The 11,458-nt window shown below is 41.0% G+C and overlaps 1 protein-coding gene across 1 annotated transcript; it reads right to left on the bottom strand.

Annotated features, from left to right (window-relative positions):
• Positions 1–9,357: 9,357 nt before the first annotated feature.
• On the bottom strand, positions 9,358–10,884 carry LOC147426435 (chlorophyll a-b binding protein CP24 10A, chloroplastic-like). The gene is made up of 2 exons (XM_086497996.1): positions 10,532–10,884; positions 9,358–9,975 (listed from the first exon to the last, which is right to left on the bottom strand). Exons 1-2 carry the CDS (start codon positions 10,774–10,776, stop codon positions 9,426–9,428), a joined length of 795 nt encoding a protein of 264 aa, XP_086354122.1. The 5' UTR covers positions 10,777–10,884; the 3' UTR covers positions 9,358–9,425.
• Between the last annotated feature and the right edge of the window lie 574 nt (positions 10,885–11,458).

Genomic DNA, 11,458 nt, shown 5'->3' with positions numbered 1-11,458 from the left:
AGCGCGTTAAGATCCCAAGCACTGAGTAGAGCATACTATTCCTCCTGGGGAATCCAAAAAGTGTATCCGCCTCTGATGTGGTCTGGCACAGTAGAGCAGAGCCACCATTGCGCCTCAAGGCAAGGTAGGTTAGGCCCAGTAAGAAATTTTTACCCACGTTATTAGTTGCTAGCTACGGTCTTGCAACCATCATAACCCTATAGGGGTTCCATCCCACAGTGGATACCGACTTAGTGTAGCTAGGAAAGACGTAAGGCTATAGTGGAGATACATAGCCAGGATGACATCATTAGGGGGTAGTATAGCTTTTTATTGTGTTGAAAACATAAAGACAAGTAGAAAAGTGTGTGTGTGTGTGTGTGTGTGTGTGTGTGTGTGTGTGTGTGTGCGTGTGTGCGTGTGTGCGCGTGCGTGAGTGCATGTGCGTGCGTGCGTGTGCGTGTGCGTGTGCGTGTGCGTGTGTAAGTGTGTAAGTGTGTGTGTTTTGATATGTTTGTGCTTAGCTACAGATTTTTCCCAAGAAGAGGAGGAAATCCTCATTCGAATGGTTGGGGGGGGGGGGGGGGGGGGGGGGGGGGGGGGGGGCAATCCTTTGAACCCAAGTCCAAGTACAAAACTAAAAATACTTAGAAGCACAACCAAAAGTTTGTATATGCACATTACAACTGAGTAGCAAGGATATAAATGAAGGTACAGTTCAAGGATCTCGATACCAAAAATGGAAAAATAAAAATAGCTTGAAATGCAATGTGAAAAATCAAAACACTAAGCTTCAAGCTCATACTGCATTGCATGCCCGCTTGCATTGAGTTTGAAGTGACCAAAGCATGAGGTTGTTGGCCAAGTATCTCTTGCCTTAGGAATAGATTGTTGATAAATCTAGGTGAAGTCTCTATCCAATGCAAGCACCAAATCTATTGTTGCATCAATGACTTGTGCATCAAGAATCTTCTTGTCTTTGGTTGTAATGTGTGCTTCCAACTTTGGTGTTGTGATTATCATGGCGTTGTTGTTGCAAGATCCCCATCAAGGTTTGTATCTAAGGTGATACCCTTTTGCGGACCTACAATTCACACAATGCTTCTCCAATAGCACACTATTGCTATTCACAATGTGAAGGGTGCCAAAAACCTGCACAAACTCATTGCATTTGAAAATGGTAGAAATGACCTATAGTAGATTACTCCTTCTATAAGCACACCTCATAATTGCAACCCAAACTCTCATTTTGAACTTCAAATTCACTAGAAATCTCTTGCCTAATGTAGTGTGGAAGAATATTTTGGAACAATACTAGAGATATTATTCTCTCTATCTACATAAGATGATTGACCATTTTATGCTTATAAGGTTGGACACAAGGCTCAATATTAATGGGACTGACATACTTGATAGCCTTCAGAGTGACAATGTCAATAGCATATGGGAGGATTGTCACTGGTAGTGGAAGGGGAGGCTCAACACGGTCCTATATCTTTCAACCCCATAGAGTGGAACAGAATACTTGATATATGCCTCCTTTTTCACATTACTGGACTTATTCACCACTCCCTTGGCCACAAAATCCAAAAAAAAATCACTATGAGCCTACACCTCTTCAACTTTATGCAACTAATCTCATGCATACATGCAATAATGATATTAAGATCTCACATCATGTAGAATTCATCAATTTGTTCTAGTGAAACAATTCACATGTAACACCCTTCCAAGGCCTACAAAGTTCTTGTTTTGACTTTTTTTTAAATGGTGATGAAGAGAAAGAAATTGGAGGCCCACCAATAGATTTGCCTCTTGGGTGATGACAACCTTCTGTGATCCTTTGAAACTCTATACTACACTAACTATGAGGATTTAATATCTTCACATTCCCGAATATCAACACTTAAATTAGAAAAAACATCAACAATTTTATATGATTGGCAGAGAATCACCAATTCGTAAAGAATAATACCCCTTTCTTCTCTAGATGCGTGCAAAACATGTTGTGGACTGACATAGATGAGGCTTGTTAAGGGTCAGCTTCTAGAAGGAGATTTTCAATCCTTCAACCTCCTTTTGGTAGCAGTTTATGGCATTGTTAGCAGGATTCTCCCTACATGAAAACAAGGAGCTGAGTAGTGGGCACTGGTATTCAAAAAGTGTGTTCAATGAGGAGCATAGTGCAACCTTTCTTGAAAGCTTTGTTGCACACTTCTGTCAACTCCCTATCTAGCCCTTCCCTTACCTCCATGTTGGCTCGCTCAAGATCTTTCATGAGCTTCTTATTTTTGTAGTTTAAGAAACATACATGTCCTCTCCCCTTAATTGGACAAACAAGCCTTGCAAATGTCAAATAACCCTTACAAGGGCATACAAATATATGAGACGATGCGGACATAATACCCCCTTCCAAGAAATAGAAAGGGGAAAATATTGCTACCATAAGCAGGACTTGATGCCCCCCTTCCAAGAAATGGAAAAGGAAATATATTGTTACCATTAGCTTTCCATGTGACACAAACCTATAAGCTTTGTCGAGCACTCCATAATTGATCCCAAGAGTTCAATGCTTTACTTTGGCAATGTTGAAAAGTGAAAAGCCTTTAGATTAATGTTGAAAGTGGTGTGGTGGATGGGCAGAGAAGTCAATGGAAACATTTATAAACACACATGCACAAAAGTTTATTGATGTTTTATTGGAAGAAGGAAAGTGGTGTTTCATGTTTGCTCATGCTTTTGAGAGACTAGTCTCTTCTTTCTTTCATTTCCTTGCTATGATTTTTGTCACAAGAACTAATTTTTCTACTTCAGTACTATTGAACTTTTGGTTGGATAGGCCAACATCAGAAAACAATTGATACCATGCATGGTCTTATTTGTCATGTTGATATGCGGCTTTTGTGAATGAAGGTGTTGGATGCACTTGAACTTTGATCCATGAAAAAATTTGATGTGTCTAGCTACATATGGTAGTGTCTTTGAAGGCTATAGATTAGCACTACTCTCAGCAGCCAAGGAGGATTCATAGTGTTCCAATCTAAAGAGCATTAACTCACCATTAAATTAAAAGAAAAACATATCATTACACGCCCAACTATCTCAATCGTAATGCTAACCATATGCAACGAAAAGGTTCCCAATCTCGTAAACTCCCATTCAAAGACTAATGTGTCTTTAAGCAAGATATGGAGATATAAAGAAGGTACGTATGGATATATAAACAAGGTATGTAGATCATGCATCTATACCCAATGTCCATAAGTACTCAATAGTGTGCAAACTTCTTAGAGGATATACCTTTAGTTGGTGGATAAGCATAGTTATCGTCAGCATGAATATTTAAAAGCTCTATGCGGTTGTCCTCAAGTAAGTGATACCTCACATAAATGTATTTCACCTTTGCATGAAATGCTAGATTTTGTGCTAGTTGGATAGACTCTAACTATCTCATTACAAAATTGGAACTTCTACATTTGATGCCCAAATCTTTCACTAGACGATTAAAGCATATGGCTTCTTTTCTCACATCTGACGCAACAACATCCTCTACTTCTGTGTGGTAGAGTGAAATGTCCATCTTGCAAACAAGATCTCCATGAAATTGCACCACCATCTATGATAAGTAAAGAAACTTCTTTTGACGTGTCTTGCATAATGCGCATACCAAAAGATGGTTTTATTCACCCAAATCCTTCATGTCAAAGTTCTCATGCAGTGTCAAATTCAATGCATTTATGCAAGTCCATTCTTCTCAATGATAAGCATATCATCCACATAGAGGATCAAAAGCAAAAGACTAACATATGTAGCTTTCTTTGTGTAGAGGCAATGATCAATATCGTTCCACGTATACCCCTGAGACTACATAAAATCAACAAAATTTTAATACCATATTAGGCTTCTCTTAAGCTTACACACCAACTTCTCCTTGCCGATCTTGACAAAACCCTCAAGTTGTTGCATGTAAAGATCCGCAAGAAGAACGCAATCTTAGCATCCATTTGGACCAGTTCAATGTCTTCTTTGGCAACCAAAGCAAGTGTTTTCTGTAAGGTAGTCATCTTGATAACTAGCAAAAAAACATTGTCAAAGTCTATGCCTTCATCTACTTGATACCTTGCCAACCAATCTAGCCTTATACTTTTGCTTCCCATCATTGAGTGTGATCTTCAACTTGTAAACCCATTTATGCAGCAAATCATTCTTCCCTTTTTGGAAAAGTACTAAGTCCTACGTCTCAAAACATCCATGTCTGATTTCATAGTCCTCTCCCACTTAAGCTTTTCATTTCATAATAGAGCTTCATCATAGTAGGAGATCTCACCACAATCCATCAAACAAATATAATCTAGGCTCATTAAGAACGTATTAGGTGGCTTAGTAACCCTCATTAACCCTCTCAATGCAATAGACTTGGCATGATGCACTAGTTGTCCCACTGGCGTTTCAGTACCATTTGATGTAGTGGCACTCTTCTCTGCATGGTCAGTGGTACTAGAAGCATCATTGCTTGTATTTTCTTCACTATGTGATGCATGGTGCGTTCATTCATGAACATGTGGCATAACAACCAAACACATGGCCTTCATCACCTCAACCCTTTGGGAAAGTTTTGTGCATTTTCTTTTGATTGAGTAACACATCAATGCTACGGATAATCTTATGAAAAATTGATTTCACAAGCAATAGCCCATCTCACCACTTTCTCCATAGCCAATGAAACTGCACTTCATAGACTATTGTTAAAAAACAAGTATCAATTTGAACTAGCGAGGGTGGATCCAGAAAAACTACCATAATGCATGTGTGTGTGTGTGTGCGTGCATGTGCACGTGTGTGTGTGTGTGTGTGTGTGTGTGTGTGTGTGCGTGCATGTGCACGTGTGTGTGTGTGTGTGTGTGTGTGTGTGTGTGTGTGTGTGTGTGTGTGTGTGTGTGTGTGTGTGTGTGTGTGTGTGTGTGTGTGTGTGTGTGTGTGTTGGAGTATTAACCTCTATATTTTATACACAATTTGAACCATACATTCAAAAAGAGAATTGGCAAAGAAGAATTAAAGTGACTACATACATTTTTTTTAATGGAAAAATATATGTACATTTGAAATGGACTTTTGATTTTTTTTACATCTAAGAAGTAGAAGTAAAATGGCAGCAGTAGAAGTTTCCCTACAAAAATGTGGACAAACAATATTTGAATTCAACGATAAAAGAAGTCGAAATCCTTACCTGCAACCATCATGCAAACAAAAAAATCATCACCATTTTTGTTTAGTCATGGAATGCAGGTATAGGACGGACCCAACAATTGTCATTCATGTCCCTCTTATCCATGCATTCAAATTTGTTCAAAGTCGAAAAGAAAATCTATCTATATCTATTTAGACAATGTCAGGTGAGAGTAGCCAATTTAGATTTGTTAGTTTGTGAAAGCTAGTAACATCAAAGAACGGTACCTAGCTAGTAAAACTTTAGAAAAGAATTACACTATATAGTTAGATTGATTGCTATCGACTTTTAGCACTAATGGCAACGCAAAAAGAAATTCTCAAGTTGAATTTTAAGAGCAAGAATTTTCTTTAGCTCCAAAAAAACTAGAGAATTTAATACAAAAATTAGCACTGAAAGACGCTTATTGCTATGTTCCCGGGTTAATAACACCAGACTTTTAGTGTTCAAAAATTACTTATAGATTTACCAGATTTCTTGGGAAATCTAGTGTGAGATATAAGCATGAGTTATTAGACATTAGATCTCTATGAAGAAATAAAATCAATTTGTGTGAAAGTGAGGACAAATTCCACCTGAGAGGAGGAGGAGGATGAATTGACAGCTTCTTTCTCCGTATGTTTTTCTACCATGAGATAATCCCTTGAAAGAGATTGTAAATGGAAAACCCCAAGTTTGTACTCTCTTTAGACAAATCACACTATGTCCGAACGTTTTGAGTGTACACCTTTGTATTGGCTAGTATGGCAGCAAAAACGAAGGAAAAAAGGACAATTTGCCCCTTTATAGGCTTGCCTGCAAATTTAGTGCAACAACCTACTACAATAAAATGGTAAGAGTGTAACAAGCAAGCGTGCAATTGCTATGCTGAGAGCACGCCCCTTATGCAAGGTGAAAAGATGCTTGCAGTGTAAGCGAAACTTGAAAGCATTGTTTGAGTGCTTCAGTGGCCAGATCATCACGCCAAGCCCAAAGCGATATTCTCGCTCCAGTCTACTCTCGCAAGTAGAATGTAAGCAAAGGGTTATGTATTATAGTAACTATTGTTGATTTTTGCTATGTAGTATGCTCTTTAAGTACTATATAGTAGATGTTTGTGTGAGTAAGCTGAGAGAGAGAGAGAGGTCCATTTTGCACGGCTCCGAGAACCCTGCAACTCCAGCTACTTTCCTCGTGTGTATGTATGTGACCGACTATGAAAGGTCATATTTTTAGCTCTTAGGCTCAAAGTTTAATGCAATGTATGGCAGTAGGAGCCAAATATCTAGTCAAATACTAACGTGTGTGTGTGTGTGTGTGTGTGTGTGTGTGTGTGTGTGTGTGTGTGTGTGTGTGTGCGCACGCGCGCATGCACGCGCATGCGTGCGTGCGCACAAGACCTCTTACTCAACTCAACTCAATTAGGTTCGAAGATAGATAAGCTTGGACTCATAAAGAGAATGTTGAGTATATTGTGAAGTTCAAAAATAAACTCATGACTCTAACTTGGACAATTTTTCATTGAGAAATGGGCCTCTGCCATAAATAGTTACATTGCATGTGGGTTTTGTGCCCTTTCCTCTCCTTCACTCTCCACTAGACTCACCAATATCTTCAACACCCCCCCTCAAAGATACAATCTTTGCACTTCCATGTCCTTTATGCCTACTTCCAAAGTAGCACAGCCTGCCCATGGTGCCCCAGAATGCTTTAGCCCAACAATGGCTAGCCCGAGCCTTAACAAATGCACAAAATGATAAATTAGAATAAACGGTTGTTGTTTTCTTCTTCTTATACGACTGCTACATTTGTTTGCTAATCTCAACAATCCTGTGCAAAGTGTGCACTTCTGCCATATCAATGACAAATGATATAACCCCTTCCTTTGCCTTCTCCTCGTCCTCGTCCACTTCTGCCATATCAATGACAAATGATATAACCCCTTCCTTTGCCTTCTCCTCGTCCTCGTCCACAAACTGTGTTGTTTTGGCCTCCTCTGTTGAACAGTACTCTCTCTAGCTAGTGCTTCTTCTAGCTCAGATAAAGGGCAAGTCAGTGAAATCACTTGCGTGTACAAACACAACACCAAAGTTCTTGTGAAGGATGTTAATTTGAAAACAAAACATGTCAAGGGTAGGCAAGAGGGAGAATCTAGCCAGATAATTCAGGTAGAAACACCAATTGTCTCTCTCTCTCTCTCTCTCTCTCTCTCTCTCTCTCTCTGAGCTTGTGCCTGTGCCTCTACCTCTACCTGGAGCTCTGATACCATGTTAAAAAAACAAGGATAAATTTTAACTAAGGAAGATGGATCCTAAAAACTACCATGATGCATGAGTGAGTGAGTGAGTGTGTGTGGTTGTGCACAAGACCTCTTACTCAACTCAATTAGGTTCCAAGATAAACTAGTTTGGATTCGTAAAGAGAATGTTGAGTATAGTGTGATCACAAGTTCAAAAGTAGAGTATTCATGACTCAAATTTGGATGTTTTTTAATTGAGAAATGGGCCTCTTTTATACCATGCCATACATAGTTACATTGCATGTGGCCTTTTATGCCCTTTCCTATCGTTCACTCTCCACTAGCCTCACCATAATCTTCAACATGACTCTAGCTACTTACTAAGCTCCTTTGGTACATGAACAAATGCCGCATTGTCAAAGACTTGCAAATGATTATACAATGGTTTACGACCAATCTAAGCTTTTTTTAGAATGCCACTATCAAGTGCATTATTTGACGATGACTCATCAAATGAGCTCCAGTCTTAAGAGCTTCAGCCCAAAAGCAATCCCTTCAAAAACGTTTTAATGATCAAAAACTCTTCTTCAAGGGGTGGGTAATGTTGAGACTCGGGGTCTAAGGCTAGGCGCCTATGGGAACAGGACCTACATGTAGCACTATTTTAGGGAGGGGAGCTCGCCTATGTAGGGGATTGCTTGAGAAGAGTTCCTTTACAAGAGCTTGAATGTGCTTGATCGAGCTTTCCAAGAGCTTGGATGTGCATGATCGGGCTCGTGGTCTTTAAGAAGTGACATACTCAACGTTTTCATTTTTCATGAGAAAATTTGGAAATTATGGCTCTAATTAAGAGTAGGAAATGAATTCGAATGAGTCCTATCTTGCACACAATACATTGAAAGGTCTGAACCTGGCCTCAGACCTTGAGTCTGAGATGCAACATTGACCAATCTTTGGCTCTTCTTTGGAGTGTAGGTATCGGCAAAGTAGGGTTTAATTGTATAGATGAAGGAAACCCATAGACATTGATTCCATCTGCATTCTAACCAAGAGTAGCTAGATTTTGAGTTAGGTATACCAGGATTCCACACTCAATTTCAAGGCCCTAAACATCAGAAGAAGTTATTAACACTAACCATCAGAAGTTACACAATCTTCCTCTACTAGCAAGTTTCCAATTTTAGCTGTTACTAGGACTGGGAAGGTTAGTTTTCACCAATATGGACCTGTTCAGGGAAATGCACAAGCAGCATGACCATTGCCATTTCTCACAAGCTCAATTTTCACCACTTTCAAATTTGGTAACAAACTCAAGGCTTACACAATTGAAGTTTGTTGCTAGGCAAGACCATTATATGGTCATGTGAGATTCAAATTTGTAGCACATCATTAGTTATTTAAATGCCTGCAATCTGTATATACTTTAGACCACATGCTTTCATTATTTATCACCAAAGCACAACTCACTTGTCACTAGCTCACAGGGCCAAATTAAGTTAGAAGAATTATGAAAACAGAATAGTACACGGGAGAAAAGTCCAACAGAAGATTTCACGAAGCTAGGGCCTCAAGAGGGGTCTTGCCTTGACCTGCTTCAAAGTAGAAAATGAGCATGGCAAGCATAGCAACACGGGCATGCTTTCATGCTTTAGACCACATGCTTTCATTATTTATCACCAAAGCACAACTCACTTGTCACTAGCTCACAGGGCCAAATTAAGTTAGAAGAATTATGAAAACAGAATAGTACACGGGAGAAAAGTCCAACAGAAGATTTCACGAAGCTAGGGCCTCAAGAAGGGTCTTGCCTTGACCTGCTTCAAAGTAGAAAATGAGCATGGCAAGCATAGCAACACGGGCATGCTTTCATGCTTTAGACCACATGCTTTCATTATTTATCACCAAAGCACAACTCACTTGTCACTAGCTCACAGGGCCAAATTAAGTTAGAAGAATTATGAAAACAGAATAGTACACGGGAGAAAAGTCCAACAGAAGATTTCACGAAGCTAGGGCCTCAAGAGGGGTCTTGCCTTGACCTGCTTCAAAGTAGAAAATGAGCATGGCAAGCATAGCAACACGGGCATGCTTGATCTCTGCGAGCTGCAGTCTCTCGAGCTTTGAGTAGTCGGGAACATATTGGCCATTCTTGAGCTCACCAGCAAGACCAAGAGGGTCAAAAAACTTGCCTCCTGGGTACCCCTGAAGACCAGTGGAATTGTTGAAATTTGATGCTGTACGAGACCAGGGGGTGGCCCATTCGAGTGATTGTGTCCCGGGATCGAAGAAATCAACCCACCTCTTGCTTTCGACCCACCCCATTAACAAGAGCTGTGTGCCTAGAAGTGTGCCGAAGGAGAAAGGTGATACGGCACCAGGTGCTGCACCGGCCTCAAACCAGGGGACACCACTCCATGCTTGTCCGACGAAAATGCCCACCACGGCTGCCATTGCCCATCTCCCGTGAATGATCTCAGCCTCCCTATACCACTTCAATGCTGCTGGGTCCTTGCCAAGACCCAAGGGATCAAACCCATAATCACCAGGTAGTCTGGAAGAATTAAGAATGGGCTCATTTAACTTTGAAGAAGTACAGCGATCAAATGCAGAACTAAGAGCAGACAGATTTTTAAGATTGATGCAAGACGTATACAAAACTCCTTAGCATGATGTAACAATACTGTACGCACCGCACAATCAAAAGATACTGAACATGTTCACCATCACTCTACTCCATGCTACTTAGAAAATTACTGCGAGGGCAGTATACAATGCATTTGTCTCATTCATGTGGTCTTTTCCACCAGCCCCAAAAGACAGCATCAAGTACAGAAATGCATGGAATTACCAAGTAAGGCTCCAATCCAAGACAAACTCTTGTTCATGAAAATGTCTACACTGTATTGTCACCACTATACTAATGACTGACATCATTCAGAAAGGCCTCTACACCGATACATCAACGCCACTTTAGTGACATTCCTAAACGGAGCAATGCAAACCATACAACCATCTCATCTAAGCTCCCAAAGAGGTTTGCCAGTTCCTGTCAACTTGAGCTCATGCACACAATGAAAGTAACAAATGCAGAAAGAATAGTTACTTACGATCCATCCAGCCATTCGGGATCGACCAAGTTGCCTCCTCCCCTCACGCCAGGAAGCCATGACTTCTTACCAGAAGAGGGCCTCGCAGAGACCTTTTTAGTTGCCATGCACACAAGGCGAGAGCCATTCGAAGGGCCCAATGATATTGAGGGGCAAGACTTCAGGGCAGAGGAGGCGACGGGCTGGGCGCCCAGAGTTGCCGAATGAACAGAAGAAATGGCGGGGCTGGCAACTGCGGCAGCCATACCTTCGGCGTACCAAGTCTGCGCTCACACCCAGAAGAGAGACCACAGAAGCCCTCGCAGCAGATGAAGGCTTCCTCTGCAGGTGGGCGAGGGTCGTTCTGCGTTGTCGGAGTCGAAGGGCCATGCTTGCATATAAGCGAGGTGCCGTTGCCCCTCATTCTGATGGCCACTCTCATTGGCTAGAATTGGATTCCACATCTCTTCCCGCTCTCCTCTTCTCTCTGAGCGGGTCCAGCCACATGATAAGCTCGCTTCGTGTCTAGGAGAGTGAAAGGGAAAACATTTGCTTGGATTTTGGCAAGAAAATATTGTAAATATAGCTAGCCTATGAATATATTTTAATTTACAAAATTTCGGCTGCATGGTTGGGATAAGCCAAACACACCTCTCTCTCTCTCCCTCTCTCTCCGAAAGTGAACACCTCTCTCTCTCCCTCTCTCTCCAAAAGTGAAAACCAGACTGCTTCGTTATAAGTTGTATTTGAATCGAGTTGTTGTACAGAAGTTGGGATAGATGTAACACGCACATGAGGCATTTGTGGTGAAGTCATTGGTATCATGAACGTACCCAGATCGGCTGTTGCTTTGCGCACATGATGGCACTCGTTCGAGCAAAGTTGGAGATGATGTATTGCTGACCTTCAAGCTGCAGAGCAGGCACGGAACCAGCGAGCTCTATGTAA

This window comes from Adiantum capillus-veneris, chromosome 24 (assembly GCF_014529385.1).
Source record: "Adiantum capillus-veneris isolate H3 chromosome 24, ASM1452938v2, whole genome shotgun sequence".
In the NCBI taxonomy this organism is placed as follows: domain Eukaryota; kingdom Viridiplantae; phylum Streptophyta; class Polypodiopsida; order Polypodiales; family Pteridaceae; genus Adiantum; species Adiantum capillus-veneris.
Note: the sequence above shows the minus strand (reverse complement) of the source record. Positions and strands in the feature narration are given on the sequence as shown.

What these genes read in the sequence shown, in the direction of transcription:
- LOC147426435 (XM_086497996.1), bottom strand. Translation starts at nt 10,776, where the DNA reads ATGGCTGCCGCAGTTGCCAGCCCCGCCATTTCTTCTGTTCATTCGGCA. An exon ending in CCCGAATGGCTGGATGGATC is followed by an intron (nt 9,976 to 10,531) that starts GTAAGTAACTAT and finishes TAATTCTTCCAG; the next exon opens with ACTACCTGGTGATTATGGGT.